This window comes from Lingula anatina, chromosome 4, assembly GCF_051362555.1.
Source record: "Lingula anatina isolate TDL-2025a chromosome 4, LinAna3.0, whole genome shotgun sequence".
Classification (NCBI taxonomy): domain Eukaryota; kingdom Metazoa; phylum Brachiopoda; class Lingulata; order Lingulida; family Lingulidae; genus Lingula; species Lingula anatina.
Genome location: NC_141770.1, coordinates 17675868 through 17692984, shown reverse-complemented (window position 1 = coordinate 17692984; position 17117 = coordinate 17675868). Strand labels below are relative to the sequence as shown.

The 17117-nt window shown below is 38.4% G+C and overlaps 4 protein-coding genes across 5 annotated transcripts; all 4 read right to left on the bottom strand.

Annotated features, from left to right (window-relative positions):
* Window positions 1-112: 112 nt before the first annotated feature.
* Window positions 113-3743, bottom strand: LOC147762515 (uncharacterized). 2 transcript variants are annotated; one of them, XM_087011664.1, is made up of 5 exons: window positions 3336-3743; window positions 2536-3126; window positions 2057-2230; window positions 1116-1798; window positions 113-816 (listed from the first exon to the last, which is right to left on the bottom strand). In XM_087011664.1, the coding sequence occupies exons 1-5, from the start codon at window positions 3376-3378 to the stop codon at window positions 586-588; spliced, it is 1722 nt and encodes a 573-aa protein (XP_086867790.1). In that variant the 5' UTR covers window positions 3379-3743; the 3' UTR covers window positions 113-585. The 2 variants fall into 2 exon arrangements, with proteins under 2 accessions (XP_086867790.1, XP_086867789.1); XM_087011663.1 differs by having other exon boundaries at window positions 114-822.
* Window positions 3744-5860: 2117 nt separating this feature from the next.
* Window positions 5861-9992, bottom strand: LOC147762514 (uncharacterized). The gene is made up of 7 exons (XM_087011727.1): window positions 9770-9992; window positions 9289-9548; window positions 8769-8948; window positions 7956-8546; window positions 7413-7586; window positions 6472-7154; window positions 5861-6177 (listed from the first exon to the last, which is right to left on the bottom strand). Exons 1-7 carry the CDS (start codon window positions 9850-9852, stop codon window positions 5941-5943), a joined length of 2208 nt encoding a protein of 735 aa, XP_086867853.1. The 5' UTR covers window positions 9853-9992; the 3' UTR covers window positions 5861-5940.
* A 1729-nt stretch (window positions 9993-11721) lies between these two features.
* LOC147762513 (uncharacterized) lies at window positions 11722-12849 on the bottom strand. The gene is made up of 2 exons (XM_087010809.1): window positions 12684-12849; window positions 11722-12425 (listed from the first exon to the last, which is right to left on the bottom strand). The coding sequence occupies exon 2, from the start codon at window positions 12397-12399 to the stop codon at window positions 11722-11724; it is 678 nt and encodes a 225-aa protein (XP_086866935.1). The 5' UTR covers window positions 12400-12425; window positions 12684-12849.
* LOC147762512 (uncharacterized) lies at window positions 12694-15072 on the bottom strand. The gene is made up of 5 exons (XM_087011826.1): window positions 14976-15072; window positions 14493-14755; window positions 13968-14147; window positions 13166-13756; window positions 12694-12857 (listed from the first exon to the last, which is right to left on the bottom strand). The coding sequence occupies exons 1-4, from the start codon at window positions 15056-15058 to the stop codon at window positions 13200-13202; spliced, it is 1083 nt and encodes a 360-aa protein (XP_086867952.1). The 5' UTR covers window positions 15059-15072; the 3' UTR covers window positions 12694-12857; window positions 13166-13199.
* Between the last annotated feature and the right edge of the window lie 2045 nt (window positions 15073-17117).

The window sequence follows — 17117 nt, the reverse complement described above, 5'->3', positions numbered from 1 at the left end:
TAGTTAACCGTGATATGATGTAATAGTTTCACGATATATTGGGTTTAAAGAAGTCTGCACAAATGGACAGGGACACTCGGACGAATCCGATTCACAGAATTGTTTTAAACAGTGCTCTGGAACTGAAGTCCACAACGGAATGCAATATTATATCAAACACAAAACAAGGAGCATTTCTTCTTGGTTTTACTGTAAAGACCAAATAGTTTACATTGCCAATATTTTCTTGGGCATTAGTATTTTGGTAAGGATTAATTTTTAGATAGTTTTAAAAATCTGTTGCTTCGAATTTACTTTAGCATTCTACAAAATTTATGCGTAGCCTACAACACATAAGTTGATAAATTCTAGATGCTATTTCTATAAAATAAAGTTGTTACCTTTAAATGACTGCCATTGTAATGATTTTATTCTTTTTATAGACAAAGTTGCGTCTGGTGAGTTTTTCTTTACAAGCTCAGTAAACAAAATAAGTATAAGTATCCATGAACCATCGTCCACCAGGAAGTTAAATGCTGTTCGGTGAATACACCCAGAGCGACAAGAAAGCAAAATGTTCACAAGAAAACAAAAAACAAAACAAAGTTAGAAAAGCTCTGGGTGTTCTAAAATGTATTTCAGCACAATCCAGGCGGCACGGCCGATTTTGCGAAAATAGACGTTGGTCCAGTGACTGGATTCGCTGGACTCGGTAGCCTGACGGGGCGGGAGGTCCCACGAATCAATTCGCTTCAATGCCTCGGAGATTATCAACTTTCTGCGAGCGTCGTCCATGTTGACATCAGGGACACTGCACAAAGTGAGCTCTTCACTTCCCTGAAACTATTTTCAGTAAAATAAAGGGTCTCTTTTTAATCAAAAATTATTTTAGTATTTATACCTTATAATGTCAGGTACAACTAGAGATCATCGATAAAGATGCCTTTTTAGTCAATCGTAAGCTAAGATGAGAATCATAGACAAAAATAAGGCACCTATTTAATCGTAAATGTTTCAGTAAAATATTAACATGATAAGCAATATTTATAGTTTTAGATGGAGAAAAATAGACAAAATAAAACATTCCGGGCCTCGAACTCACAAGTCCGATCAAGCTAACAAGACGTAAAATTTACCTCTAAACCCGTCTCAATGAGTCGTTCTTTGTCGTAACTTTCTGTGTCATTGTTGTTCTTATCCATGTAAGATGCAGCAGCTGGCTCGGGTTCGCTCTCTGGAGCTAGAGCAACCGCATCGGACCTTGAAACGTTCAGTCCTCCTTTCCCGTCCTTGCATGCATCCTTATTAGGGCTTGCTAGCTTCTGTTCACAGGTTGTTCCAGAGGCACATCGTTCTTGGTTATACGTGTCCTCAGCAGGTTGCGCGTGCTCTCTGTTCTCAATGGTTGTGTCATCTTTCAGGACCAGAAGCTGTGCGTTAACCTCTGGTTTAGGATTGGCGTGGACCCGTTCCTCTTCCACTGCCATTGGCTGAACTGCAGAGGGCGCTGGTACCGTTGGTTTCTCTTCCACTCCCTTCACGATGTGTTCAAGAGACATGTCTGCCCACACCCCGGAATCGTTGGCAAAGTCGTCGGCTGGACTGGTTGTGTTCTTGACCTCGTTGTCAGTAACACCAGAGGTGGATTCTACGTGTTGAAAGCTCTCGATCTCATCAACGTGTTCGGCGTCCTCGCATTCTGTATCATCTTTTCCATCCTCCTCTCTAATTAGTCTCGCAATCCTGTCATAGTAATCCTCTGATGATATGGGATGGGAGAAACGAAGTCGCATTTGACGGGCCCTTCTTATGTTATTATCTACAAAGATAAAAATAAAATAAGATAAAATAAGATGAAATTAATGCAGTAAAAAGGACAGATATTAGGCCACTTTCATGATTCGATTAAAAGGTTTAAGTATTTTTCACTCTTGTGTAAATTTTTCACTCTTGTGTAAATAATAAACGAAACAAAATAAAATTTCCATTTCCTTTGTTGATTAATGAGACAGAGGCAATGGTAAGGCCTGGAAATATTTATCATAATACATACTTGTAACAAGGCAAGATATTTTACCTTGACTGATCTTCCTCTTGGCCCAGTAGACCACCAACCCCTGGGCTAGGGCACACACCACCCAGGCTACAACCACCAGCCCATCATGTATGGGATCACCATTGAAGCGGGGAAGACGTACGTAGACGTCATGGACTTTGTACGCAGCCTTCTTTAACACAGAATACAGAAGAGCTGGAAAACAGAACAGGACAATCCAGCACCGAATGTCATAAGCTGTGTTATGTTTTCAAAAGTATGGTAATAGTTAAAGAAAAAAAAGAGCAGCTGAACACTTGGTAGACACTGAAATATTGAAGTGAAAATAGCTGCCGAGTTTAGCTTGAAAGTATCCAAGTGATCAAAATCATAAAACATTTCTGATGACGTGAGTTTTACTGGATAATAACTTTAACCTGAATTGCCAATTATTGCTGCTATCAACTGTTCTTATACTGCTAACTCAGAGAAAACAAAAGACAAGTTTACATTTTGCCCACCTTTAGCCGCTTCGATGTCCAAGGTTTGATAAATGTAAGTTGTAATTCTATTTCCCAGGTGCATCCCATTGTGACAGGCTCTTGAAAACCCCTCGGCAGCTTTCCATGCACCGTCTGTTATAGATGTGAATACTTTCTGGGCAAAGTCTGAAGTTGGCTGTGCAATACATTTGCCGAGGAACTCTTGGACATTTTCTAGGATATCATTCGCCATTGACGCCACATCAAACCCTGTCTCGCATACCTTCCGAAGGAACGGCACGGTGTCGTAACCTTTGCAGACCTTATCTTTGTACGTCTCACGTACGAAGAACCTTGTGGCCACTTCGAAAAATCTGTCGTATCCTTCCGCCAGAGTGGAGACAAGCTGTGGAGGGTATTCAGCAGCTTGGAACAAAAGTGTGCACGCGCTCTTTGCGTACCAGTTGGAATGTCCCTTACACTTTCGTTCTACGGGAGACTCAGGAACGAAGTAGAGGCGCACTCGAGCGATGCCATTATCAATGTGTTCTACAATACTGTCCTTGAATGACCCGAAGACTTCTTCTGCAGAGTTCTTGCTGTTTTCAGCAGCCTCTGCAAGGGCATTTACTAAAACAAGAGTATATATTCCATGTCATTTTCCGAATTAAACTGAATAAGCCTTAGATCGACACTGACATGCTGTAATTTGCTAATTCAAATAGGCAATGGCTGAAAATCTTATAACACACACACATTTTCTAAATTTTAAAGAAAAACCACTTTGAAACACGACGGAGTAGAGTTACGATCGTATTAGTGTCACAACCGGATCTTACCTATTCCTGCTGATGTCGCCTGAACTTTGTCACAGTAGTCCATGAGCAGTCCATAAAAGTTGTGTGTCCAAATACCAAAGTGATTTTGGCTCTTGTCTTTAACGTCGCTGACGAATTGAAGGGCACGGCCATAGACCGAGAAAGCTGCAGACTTCAAGTATGAGGCATTCCACACTCGGTCTGAAAAGGAACATATGACGTATTTTATTTATAAGGTGATTGCCAACTTGTAAATAAAATCTGCGTTCAATTGTCGCTAATGTATGCACTAAAACGCATTTCAATCACGTATTTGAAGTTAATCATTATAATTGTTTCAAATATGTATCCAAAAGTGTTAAATTTCGGATCTGATTTTTTGGGCATACTGTGTGATATCATATGACGTTTTACTTTTTTTTTTTTTTTTTTTTTTAGCAATTTTAGGGGTTTTAAATAAAATATACCATGTTAATACAGCTCAAATCTAAAATCATATTAAAGCACGTTCAAAATGAATAATTTCAATAAAAAGAAGTCTCACCACTGCTAGACGTGTTTCCAGTTTTGGCAGTTTCCTCCAGTGTAGGTGGTGCAATTCCGTTTATTTCTCTATCGAAATCTGTGCTAAATTGTGGTTTACCAACACCGGTCCTCCTTCTCGTTGTTGTTCTTGTAAACCATGGGCGGTCATTTCTTGGTTCTGTTAGATGTACTTGATTCAGGTACTCTTTTTGACCGCTATCCCCGCTAGCTCCAAAAGAGATGTTAATGTTGATCTCCAGGTCTCGATGTTCGGTGTTCCTTATATATAATGATGCATAGACATGTATGAATTACGAACAAATTGGTGTCTAATCGTTCACAAGAATTCAGAACAACAAATTTTATAAAAACTCTCTACGGGAAGTATTCATGCAGATTGTGATGCAGAGATTCAGGTAGTCGAAAAGAGCGAAAGATTACACTGTTAGTTTTCATTTGTTTAGGTGATGAAGACAATCTAAATATAATATGTACGTACCTGTAATCATCCTGGAGAAAATATACTATTGAAACACAAGCAAAACAAAAAATTAGTAAAGTTATTAACCGTAATATCGACATAGTGGAAATATATATCCGCGCATTTCCATGTTGACTTTGTAACTACGGAAGTATCGACGTCATAGCACTTATGACGTCACAATGCTTTTCAGAAGACGCAACGGTTCCGCGACGTTTTGCTTCACTGTTCACGACGAGGCTGATATGTTGTTGACTTAGCTGTGAGAGCCACCGACCCTACGAACATCACAACTTTCCTCACATAGTTATCAAACAAAATTAATAGATTTAGTGAAACAATTAACCAGAATTTGAAGGGTTCGAATGAAAACTTTTTTCCTTCTCACTGAGAAAAAAAACGCCCTGAATATTTATCTCTTATATCGACTGCCCAGATGCCGTATTTTATCTGACGCAGTGCCAGCCCCAAAACATCAACGCTGAAGTTCATGATGTACACGAGGTTTTATTTGATAAGCCTTCAGGAAACGTTCCTAGAAAGATGACTTTGGTGCTTTTCGAAATTATTATTATTATTATTATTGTATTGACATATAGTTTGACTTAATTAATTATTTAATTAATTAATTATAGTTTGACTTAATAAACTAATTATTGACCAGGCTCTGTGGCCAGTTAGATCACGATTGAAATCTATAAGTACAAGTTTGGAAGGGAAGCTGTAAAATATGTGACATGGACTTGTTTGGCGTCACGAATGGTAAAAATAAGGCACATTGCACGTATTTGCCTTAATTTTGGAAGTATCTCCGTAATGCCTTCAATAGAAAAACTTTACATAATGTTACGTAACTGGAGGTAATCACTGGGACGGAATCAATAATGTAGCGTTTCGGGGATTTCTTGAAGTGATATTTTGTCTGTTTTACATGTTTTAAATAGTTTAGCAGGACTTATAGCAATATTGTATAAACTACAGAAATTTAGTAAGAAATTTTTGAGCAATTTAACGGTGAAATCGCAGGTCTTCCCAGCCAGTTGCCTTGACGCAGTGCGACTGGGCAACGACTTCCGCGACTTTGGTCGTCTTTGAGCAGTCAGCGATCGATCGCGCTTTGTTGTATGTTGTACAGGAAGAAGGAATAGTTAACCGTGATATGATGTAATAGTTTCATGATATATTAGGTTTAAAGAAGTCTGCACAAATGGACAGGGACACTCGGACGAATCCGATTCACAGAATTTTTTTAAACAGTACTCTGGAACTGAAGTCCACAACGGAATGCAATATTATATCAGCAACAAAACAAGGAGCATTTCTTCTTGGTTTTACTATAAAGACCAAATAGTTTACATTGCCAATATTTTCTTGAGCATAAGTATTTCGGTAAGGATTTTTAGATAGTTTTAAAAATCTGTTGCTTCGAATTTGCTTTAGCATTCTACAAAATTTATGCGTAGCCTACAACACATAAGTTGATAAATTCTAGATTCTGTTTCTATAAAATAAAGTTGTTACCTTTAAATGTCCACCAGGAAGTTAAATGCTGTTGGGTGAATACACCCAGAGCGACAAGAAAGCAAAATGTTCACAAGAAAACAAAAAAACAAAACAAAGTTAGAAAAGCTCTGGGTGTTCTAAAATGTATTTCAGCACAATCCAGGCGCCACGGCTGATTTTGCGAAAATAGACGTTGGTCCAGTGACTGGATTCGCTGGACTCGGTAGCTTGACGGGGCGGGAGGTCCCACGAATCAATTCGCTTCAATGCCTCGGAGATTATCAACTTTCTGCGAGCGTCGTCCATGTTGACATCAGGGACACTGCACAAAGTGAGCTCCTCACTTCCCTGAAACTACATGTATTTTCAGTAAAATAAAGGGTCTCTTTTTAATCAAAAATTATTTTAGTATTTATACCTTATAATGTCAGGTACAACTAGAGATCAACGATAAAGATGCCTTTTTAGTCAATCGTAAGCTAAGCTAAGAATCATAGACAAAAATAAGGCACCTATTGAATCGTAATTTTTTCAGTAAAATATTAACATGATAAGCAATATTTATAGTTTTAGATGGAGAAAAATAGAAAAAACATTCCGGCCCTCGCACTCACAAGTCTGATCAAGCTAACAAGACGTAAAATTTACCTCTAAACCCGTCTCAATGAGTCGTTCTTTGTCGTAACTTTCTGTGTCATTGTTGTTCTTATCCATGTAAGATGCAGCAGCTGGCTCGGGTTCGCTCTCTGGAGCTAGAGCAACCGCACCGGACCTTGAAACGTTCAGTCCTCCTTTCCCGTCCTTGCATGCATCCTTATTAGGGCTTTCTAGCTTCTGTTCACAGGTTGTTCCAGAGGTACTTTGTTCTTGGTTATACGTGTCCTCAGCAGGCTGCGCGTGCTCTCTGTTCTCAATGGTTGTGTCATCTTTCAGGACCAGAAGCTGTGCGTTAACCTCTGGTTTAGGATTGGCGTGGACCCGTTCCTCTTCCACTGCCATTGGCTGAACTGCAGAGGGCGCTGGTACCGTTGGTTTCTCTTCCACTCCCTTCACGATGTGTTCAAGAGACATGTCTGCCCACACCCCGGAATCGTTGGCAAAGTCGTCGGCTGGACTGGTTGTGTTCTTGACCTCGTTGTCAGTAACACCAGAGGTGGATTCTACATGTTGAAAGCTCTCGGTCTCATCAACGTGTTCGGCGTCCTTGCGTTCTGTATCATCTTTTCCATCCTCCTCTCTAATTAGTCTCGCAATCCTGTCATAGTAATCCTCTGATGATATGGGATGGGTGAAACGAAGTCGCATTTGACGGGCCCTTCTTATGTTATTATCTACAAAGATAAAAATAAAATAAGATAAAATAAGATGAAATTAATGCAGTAAAAAGGACAAATATAAGGCCACTTTCATGATTCGATTAAAAGATTTAAGTATTTTTAACTCTTGTGTAAATTTTTCACTCTTGTGTAAATAATAAACGAAACAAAATAAAATTTCCATTTCCTTTGTTGATTAATGAGACAGAGGCAATGGTAAGGCCTGGAAATATTTATCATAATACATACTTGTAAGTAGGCAAGATATTTTACCTAGACTGATCTTCCTCTTGGCCCAGTAGACCACCAACCCCTGGGCTAGGGCACACACCACCCAGGCTACAACCACCAGCCCATCATGTATGGGATCACCATTGAAGCGGGGAAGACGTACGTAGACGTCATGGACTTTGTACGCAGCCTTCTTTAACACAGAATACAGAAGAGCTGGAAAACAGAACAGGACAATCCAGCACCGAATGTCATAAGCTGTGTTATGTTTTCAAAAGTATGGTAATAGTTAAAAAAAAAAACACTAAAATATTGAAGTGAAAATAGCTGCCGAGTTTAGCTGTTGTTTGAGGAAAGTATTATTGTTACTTTGATAACAAAATTGTATTTCAATTTCCTTCTATGTCCGAGAAGGACAGAAAACAATATAGAAATGAAAGTATCCAAATGACCAAAATCATACAACATTTCTGATGACGTGAGTTTTACTGGATAATAACTTTAACCTGAATTGCCAATTGCTGCTATCAACTGTTCTTACTGCTAACTCAGTGAAAACAAAAGACAAGTTTACATTTTGCCCACCTTTAGCCGCTTCAATGTCCAAGGTTTGATACAGGTAAGTTGTAATTCTATTTCCCAGGTGCATCCCATTGTGACAGGCTCTTGAAAACCCCTCGGCAGCTTTCCATGCACCGTCTGTTATAGATGTGATTACTTTCTGGGCAAAGTCTAAAGTTGGTTGTGCAATACATTTACCGAGGAACTCTTGGACATTTTCAAGGACATCATTCGCCATTGACGCCACATCAAATCCTGTCTCGCAGACCTTCCGAAGGAACGGCACGGTGTCGTAGCCTTTGCAGACCTTATCTTTGTACGTCTCACGTACGAAGAACCTTGTGGCCACTTCGAAAAATCTGTCGTATCCTTCCGCCAGAGTGGAGACAAGCTGTGGAGGGTATTCAGCAGCTTGGAACAAAAGTGTGCACGCGCTCTTTGCGTACCAGTTGGAATGTCCCTTACACTTTCGTTCTACGGGAGACTCAGGAACGAAGTAGAGGCGCACTCGATCGATGCCATTATCAATGTGTTCTACAATCCTGTCCTTGAATAACCCGAAGACTTCTTCTGCAGAGTTCTTGCTGTCTTCAACAGCATCTGCAAGGGCATTTACTAAAACAAGAAAGTATATATTCCATGACATTTTCCGAATTAAACTGAATAAGCCTTAGATCGACACTGACATGCTCTAATTTGCTAATTCAAATAGACAATGTCTGAAAATCTTATAACACACATATTTTTTTCCAAAATTTAAAGAAAAAACATAATCATCCACTCTGAAACACGACGGAGTAGAGTTACGATCGTATTAGTGTCACAACTGGATCTTACCTATTCCTGCTGATGTCGCCCGAACTTTGTAACAGCAGTCCATGAGCAGTCCATAAAAGTTGTGTGTCCAAATACCAAAGTGATTTTGGCTCTTGTCTTTAACGTCGTTGACGATTTGAAGGGCACGGCCATAGACCGAGAAAGCTACAGCCTTCAAGTATGAGGCATTCCACACTCGGTCTGAAAAGGAACATGTGACGTATTTTATTTATAAGGTGATTGTCAACTTGTAAATAAAATCTGCCTTCAATTGTCGCTAATGTATGCACTAAAACACATTTCAATCACGTATTTGAAGTTAATCATTATAATTGTTTAAAATATGTATCCAAAAGTGTTAAATTTCGGATCTGATTTTTTGGGCATACTGTGTGATATCATATGACGTTTTACTTTTTTTTTTTTTTTTTTTAGCAATTTTAGGGGTTTTAAATAAAATATACCATGTTAATACAGCTCAAATCTAAAATCAAATTAAAGCACGTTCAAAATGAATAATTTCAATAAAAAGAAGTCTCACCACTGCTAGACGTGTTTCCAGTTTTGGCAGTTTCCTCCAGTGTAGGTGGTGCAATTCCGTTTATTTCTCTATCGAAGTCTGTGCTAAATTGTGGTTTGCCAACACCGGTCCTCCTTCTCGTTGTTGTTCTTGTAAACCATGGGCGGTCATTTCTTGGTTCTGTTAGATGTACTTGATTCAGGTACTCTTTTTGACCGCTATCCCCGCTAGCTCCAAAAGAGATGTTAATGTTGATCTCCAGGTCTCGATGTTCGGTGTTCCTTATATATAATGATGCATAGACATGTATGAATGTACGAACAAATTGGTGTCTAATCGTTCACAAGAATTCAGAACAACAAATTTTATAAAAACTCTCTACGGGAAGTATTCATGCAGATTGTGATGCAGAGATTCAGGTAGTCGAAAAGAGCGAAAGATTACACTGTTAGTTTTCATTTGTTTAGGTGATGAAGACAATCTAAATATAATATGTACGTACCTGTAATCATCCTGGAGAAAATATACTATTGAAACACAAGCAAAACAAAAAATTAGTAAAGTTATTAACCGTAATATCGACATAGTGGAAATATATATCCGCGCATTTCCATGTTGACTTTGTAACTACGGAAGTGTCGACGTCATAGCACTTATGACGTCACAATGCTTTTCAGAAGACGCAACGGTTCCGCGACGTTTTGCTTCACTGTTCACGACGAGGCTGATATGTTGTTGACTTAGCTGTGAGAGCCACCGACCCTACGAACATCACAACTTTCCTCACATAGTTATCAAACAAAATTAATAGATTTAGTGAAACAATTAACCAGAATTTGAAGGGTTCGAATGAAAACTTTTTTCCTTCTCACTGAGAAAAAAACGCCCGGAATATTTATCTCTTATATCGACTGCCCAGATGCCGTATTTTATCTGACGCAGTGCCAGCCCCAAAACATCAACGCTGAAGTTCATGATGTACACGAGGTTTTATTTGATAAGCCTTCAGGAAACGTTCCTAGAAAGATGACTTTGGTGCTTTTCGAAATTATTATTATTATTATTATTGTATTGACATATAGTTTGACTTAATTAATTATTTAATTAATTAATTATAGTTTGACTTAATAAACTAATTATTGACCAGGCTCTGTGGCCAGTTAGATCACGATTGAAATCTATAAGTACAAGTTTGGAAGGGAAGCTGTAAAATATGTGACATGGACTTGTTTGGCGTCACGAATGGTAAAAATAAGGCACATTGCACGTATTTGCCTTAATTTTGGAAGTATCTCCGTAATGCCTTCAATAGAAAAACTTTACATAATGTTACGTAACTGGAGGTAATCACTGGGACGGAATCAATAATGTAGCGTTTCGGGGATTTCTTGAAGTGATATTTTGTCTGTTTTACATGTTTTAAATAGTTTAGCAGGACTTATAGCAATATTGTATAAACTACAGAAATTTAGTAAGAAATTTTTGAGCAATTTAACGGTGAAATCGCAGGTCTTCCCAGCCAGTTGCCTTGACGCAGTGCGACTGGGCAACGACTTCCGCGACTTTGGTCGTCTTTGAGCAGTCAGCGATCGATCGCGCTTTGTTGTATGTTGTACAGGAAGAAGGAATAGTTAACCGTGATATGATGTTATAGTTTCATGATATATTAGGTTTAAAGAAGTCTGCACAAATGGACAGGGACACTCGGACGAATCCGATTCACAGAATTTTTTTAAACGGTACTCTGGAACTGAAGTCCACAACGGAATGCAATATTATATCAACAACAAAACAAGGAGCATTTCTTCTTGGTTTTACTATAAAGACCAAATAGTTTACATTGCCAATATTTTCTTGAGCATAAGTATTTCGGTAAGGATTTTTAGATAGTTTTAAAAATCTGTTGCTTCGAATTTGCTTTAGCATTCTACAAAATTTATGCGTAGCCTACAACACATAAGTTGATAAATTCTAGATTCTGTTTCTATAAAATAAAGTTGTTACCTTTAAATGACTGCCATTGTAATGATTTTATTCTTTTTATAAACAAAGTTGCGTCTGGTGAGTTTTTCTTTACAAGCTCAGTAAACAAAATAAGTATAAGTATCCATGAACCATTGTCCACCAGGAAGTTAAATGCTGTTGGGTGAATACACCCAGAGCGACAAGAAAGCAAAATGTTCACAAGAAAACAAAAAAACAAAACAAAGTTAGAAAAGCTCTGGGTGTTCTAAAATGTATTTCAGCACAATCCAGGCGCCACGGCTGATTTTGCGAAAATAGACGTTGGTCCAGTGACTGGATTCGCTGGACTCGGTAGCTTGACGGGGCGGGAGGTCCCACGAATCAATTCGCTTCAATGCCTCGGAGATTATCAACTTTCTGCGAGCGTCGTCCATGTTGACATCAGGGACACTGCACAAAGTAAGCTTCACACTCACAAGTCTGATCAAGCTAACAAGACGTAAAATTTACCTCTAAACCCGTCTCAATGAGTTGTTCTTTGTCGTAACTTTCTGTGTCATTGTTGTTCTTATCCATGTAAGATGCAGCAGCTGGCTCGGGTTCGCTCTCTGGAGCTAGAGCAACCGCATCGGACCTTGAAACGTTCAGTCCTCCTTTCCCGTCCTTGCATGCATCCTTATTAGGGCTTTCTAGCTTCTGTTCACAGGTTGTTCCAGAGGCACTTTGTTCTTGGTTATACGTGTCCTCAGCAGGCTGCGCGTGCTCTCTGTTCTCAATGGTTGTGTCATCTTTCAGGACCAGAAGCTGTGCGTTAACCTCTGGTTTAGGATTGGCGTGGACCCGTTCCTCTTCCACTGCCATTGGCTGAACTGCAGAGGGCGCTGGTACCGTTGGTTTCTCTTCCACTCCCTCCACGATGTGTTCAAGAGACATGTCTGCCCACACCCCGGAATCGTTGGCAAAGTCGTCAGCTGGACTGGTTGTGTTCTTGACCTCGTTGTCAGTAACACCAGAGGTGGATTCTACATGTTGAAAACTCTCGGTCTCATCAACATGTTCGGCGTCCTCGCATTCTGTATCATCTTTTCCATCCTCCTCTCTAATTAGTCTCGCAATCCTGTCATAGTAATCCTCTGATGATATGGGATGGGAGAAACGAAGTCGCATTTGACGGGCCCTTCTTATGTTATTATCTACAAAGATGAAAATAAAATAAGATAAAATAAGTTGAAATTAATGCAGTAAAAAGGACAAATATTAGGCCACTTTCATGATTCGATTAAAAGATTTAAGTATTTTTAACTCTTGTGTAAATTTTTCACTCTTGTGTAAATAATAAACGAAACAAAATAAAATTTCCATTTCCTTTGTTGATAAATGAGACAGAGGCAATGGTAAGGCCTGGAAATATTTATCATAATACATACTTGTAAGTAGGCAAGATATTTTACCTAGACTGATCTTCCTCTTGGCCCAGTAGACCACCAACCCCTGGGCTATGGCACACACCACCCAGGCTACAACCACCAGCCCATCATGTATGGGATCACCATTGAAGCGGGGAAGACGTACGTAGACGTCATGGACTTTGTACGCAACCTTCTTTAACACAGAATACAGAAGAGCTGGAAAACAGAACAGGACAATCCAGCACCGAATGTCATAAGATGCGTTATGTTTTCAAAAGTATGGTAATAGTTAAAAAAAAAAAAAAAGAACAGCTGAACACTTGGTAGACACTGAAATATTGAAGTGAAAATAGCTGCCGAGTTTAGCTTGAAAGTATCCAAGTGATCAAAATAATAAAACATTTCTGATGACGTGAGTTTTACTGGATAATAACTTAAACCTGAATTGCCAATTATTGCTGCTATCAACTGTTCTTATACTGGTAACTCAGAGAAAACAAAAGACAAGTTTACATTTTGCCCACCTTTAGCCGCTTCGATGTCCAAGGTTTGATAAATTTAAGTTGTAATTCTATTTCCCAGGTGCATCCCATTGTGACAGGCTCTTGAAAACTCCTCGGCAGCTTTCCATGAACCGTCTGTTATAGATGTGATTACTTTCTGGGCAAACTCTAAAGTTGGTTGTGCAATACACTTCACGAGGAACTCTTGGACATTTTCTAGGACATCATTCGCCATTGACGCCACATCAAACCCTGTCTCACAGACCTTCCGAAGGAACGGCACGGTAGCGTAACCTTTGCAGACCTTATCTTTGTACGACTCACGTACGAAGAGCCTTTTGGCGACTTCCAAAAACCTGTCGTATCCTTCAGCCAGAGTGGAGACAAGCTGTGGAGGGTATTCGGCAGCTTGGAACAAAAGTGTGCACGCGCTCTTTGCATACCAGTTGGAATGTCCCTTACACTTTCGTTCTACGGGAGACTCGGGAACGAAGTAGAGGCGCACTCGAGCGATGCCATTATCAATGTGTTCTACAATACTGTCCTTGAATGACCTGAAGACCTCTTCTGCAGAGTTCTTGCTGTTTTCAGCAGCCTCTGCAAGGGCATTTACTAAAACAAGAAAGTATATATTCCATGTCATTTTCCGAATTAAACTGAATAAGCCTTAGATCGACACTGACATGCTGTAATTTGCTAATTCAAATAGGTAATAGCTGAAAGTCTTATAACACACACAAATTTTCTAAATTTTAAAGAAAAACCACTTTGAAACACGACGGAGTAGAGTTACGATCGTTTTAGTGTCACAACCGAATCTTACCTATTCCTGCTGATGTCGCCCGAACTTTGTCGCAGCAGTCAATGAGAAGTCCATAAAAGTTGTAAATCCAAATACCAAAGTGATTTTGGCTCTTGTCTTTAATGTCGTTGACGATTTGAAGGGCACGGCCATAGACCGAGAAAGGTACAGCCTTCAAGTATGAGGCATTCCACACTCGGTCTGAAAAGGAACATATGACGTATTTTGTTTATAAGGTGATTGGCAACTTGTAAATAAAATCTGCGTTCAATTGTCGCTAATGTATGCACTAAAACACATTTCAATCACGTATTTGAAGTTAATCATTATAATTGTTTAAAATATGTATCCAAAAGTGTTAAATTTCGGATCTGATTTTTTGGGCATTCTGTGTGATATCATATGACGTTTTACTTTTTTTTTTTTTTTTTTTTTTTAGCAATTTTAGGGTTTTTTAAATAAAATATACCATGTCAATACAGCTCAAATCTAAAATCAAATTAAAGCACGTTCAAAATGAATAATTTCCATAAAAAGAAGTCTCACCACTGCTAGACGTGTTTCCAGTTTTGGCAGTTTCCTCCAGTGTAGGTGCTGCAATTCCGTTTATTTCTCTATCGAAATCTGTGCTAAATTGTGGTTTACCAACACCGGTCCTCCTTCTCGTTGTTGTTCTTGTAAACCATGGGCGGTCATTTCTTGGTTCTGTTAGATGTACTTTATGATTCAGGTACTCTTTTTGACCGCTATCCCCGCTAGCTCCAAAAGAGATGTTAATGTTGATCTCCAGGTCTCGATGTTCGGTGTTCCTTATATATAATGATGCATAGACATGTATGAATTACGAACAAATAGGAGTCTAATCGTTCACAAGAATTCAGAACAACAAATTTTACAAAAACTCTCTACGGGAAGTATTCATGCAGATTGTGATGCAGAGATTCAGGTAGTCGAAAAGAGCGAAAGATTACACTGTTAGTTTTCATTTGTTTAGGTGATGAAGACAATCTAAATATAATATGTACGTACCTGTAATTATCCTGGAGAAAATATACTATTGAAACACAAGCAAAACAAAAAATTAATAAAGTTATTAACCGTAATATCGACATAGTGGAAATATATATCCGCGCATTTCCATGTTGACTTTGTAACTACGGAAGTGTCGACGTCATAGCACTTATGACGTCACAATGCTTTTCAGAAGACGCAACGGTTCCGCGACGTTTTGCTTCACTGTTCACGACGAAGCTGATATGTTGTTGACTTAGCTGTGAGAGCCACCGACCCTACGAACATCACAACTTTCCTCACATAGTTATCAAACAAAATTAATAGATTTAGTGAAACAATTAACCAGAATTTGAAGGGTTCGAAAGAAAACTTTTTTCCTTCTCACTGAGAAAAAAACGCCCTGAATATTTATCTCTTATATCGACTGCCCAGGTGCCGTATTTTATCTGACGCAACGCCAGCCCTTAAACATCAACGCTGAAGTTCATGATGCACACGAGGTTTTATTTGATAAGCCTTCAGGAAACGTTCCTAGAAAGATGACATTGGTGCTTTTCGACATTTTATTTTTGCACTGATTATAGTTAAACTTTACCCGTGATGTAAACAGCATGGAGAGGCAGTTCAGATGGATTTAGTTTTGATTGCCATTTCAAATGTCGAGTATGGAGTCGCTCCGGGCGACATATGATCAGCAGAAACTAACAAAATGCGAAATGGCCATTTTCACAAGACAATTAAGTTATTGTTTTTTAGATAGAGTATAAAAAAGGTCCTATGTATATTTAACTTGCGTTCCTAAATTTTCAAAGTTTTCTGATCACATACTGATCTTTTCACAGGCGAGGTTATAAAAAGTTATTTAGAACCTAATAAAATATCTTTGTTTTCATTTATTACTCAGAAAAATAGAAAAAAAGCGAAGAAATCATTTGGAAAAAATTCATATCACATGTCAACTCTGTGTAAAGCAAACCCTTTACTTCTTATCTGTCAATTTGAATATATGCATTTTTAATTATTGACCTGGCTCCGGGACCAGGTGGATCACTGATACTTGAATTCTGTTTGGAATCGAAACTGATAAATATGTGGCATGGACTTGTTTTGCTTCACGAATGGTAAAAATAAATTGACTGGTATATATCCGTATTGTATAGGGGCCGTTTTTATGGGACATGTTTTTAGAGATACGTTTGCAAAGTAAAGTATTAAGAACGAGAAGAAAGAAAATAGAAATAGAAAATAAAGAAACAAATTATGAAAATAAAAACACACAAAAACTTATCAACAGCCAAATGCATTTAATTCACCAAAAGGTACATAAACGAATAGTAGGAATGACATCGTAGTTGAGAACAACATGTAAATAACCAATTAACAAATGAAAATTAGAATTTTCAAGATAAGTAAAACATATTGTTCATTTAAAACACTTTAGATAGATAGATAGTTTACATGACAAAAAATGAAAACGACTTGAACGATATGTTAATCTATATATTATATAGCCAATTGTGCAAAATTAAATAAATTCGCATTTGCTATATTACAGGTCAATCTAATCAAGGCACTTGCAAAATATGCTCAATACACACCTCAATGAAAAATAAAAAAACCAAAACAAATAAATAAATAATAAATAAATACAATAAAACCACCACTCTCTTTCGGAATTAAGTAGTAATAAGCCAATGGCTTGAAAATATGCAAATATATATAAATGAGAGTTTAAGACTCTGCTACGAGTTCTGTCTCGACCCACACCCTAATTCTACCAACTTCTTTTGAAGTTTTGTGTCGTTGCACATCTTTATTAATTCACCATTCCGCTAGGTAATATTATAGCCTAAGCAATTTACTGCAAAATAGTGAAATTTCAAAAATAGCATAGCCTTGTTAGCTGTAATGTATGTTAACGCTGAAATATATCCCACGTACAAAAAAGTTGTTACAAGATATCATATTAAGTTACACCGGTCGAAAACATTGTCCAATGCGCTGAACCATTTTGGTTACAAGTTACTGAATATGTGGTGCATGTGTTAGTTGAGAAAAGGAGATAGTTGCATGCGTTGGCAAGACATGCCTCGCCAACTGCAATATATAGATTTGACACAAAGGCGTGTCAAGAATCTGAGATGAAAGTGTAAATCT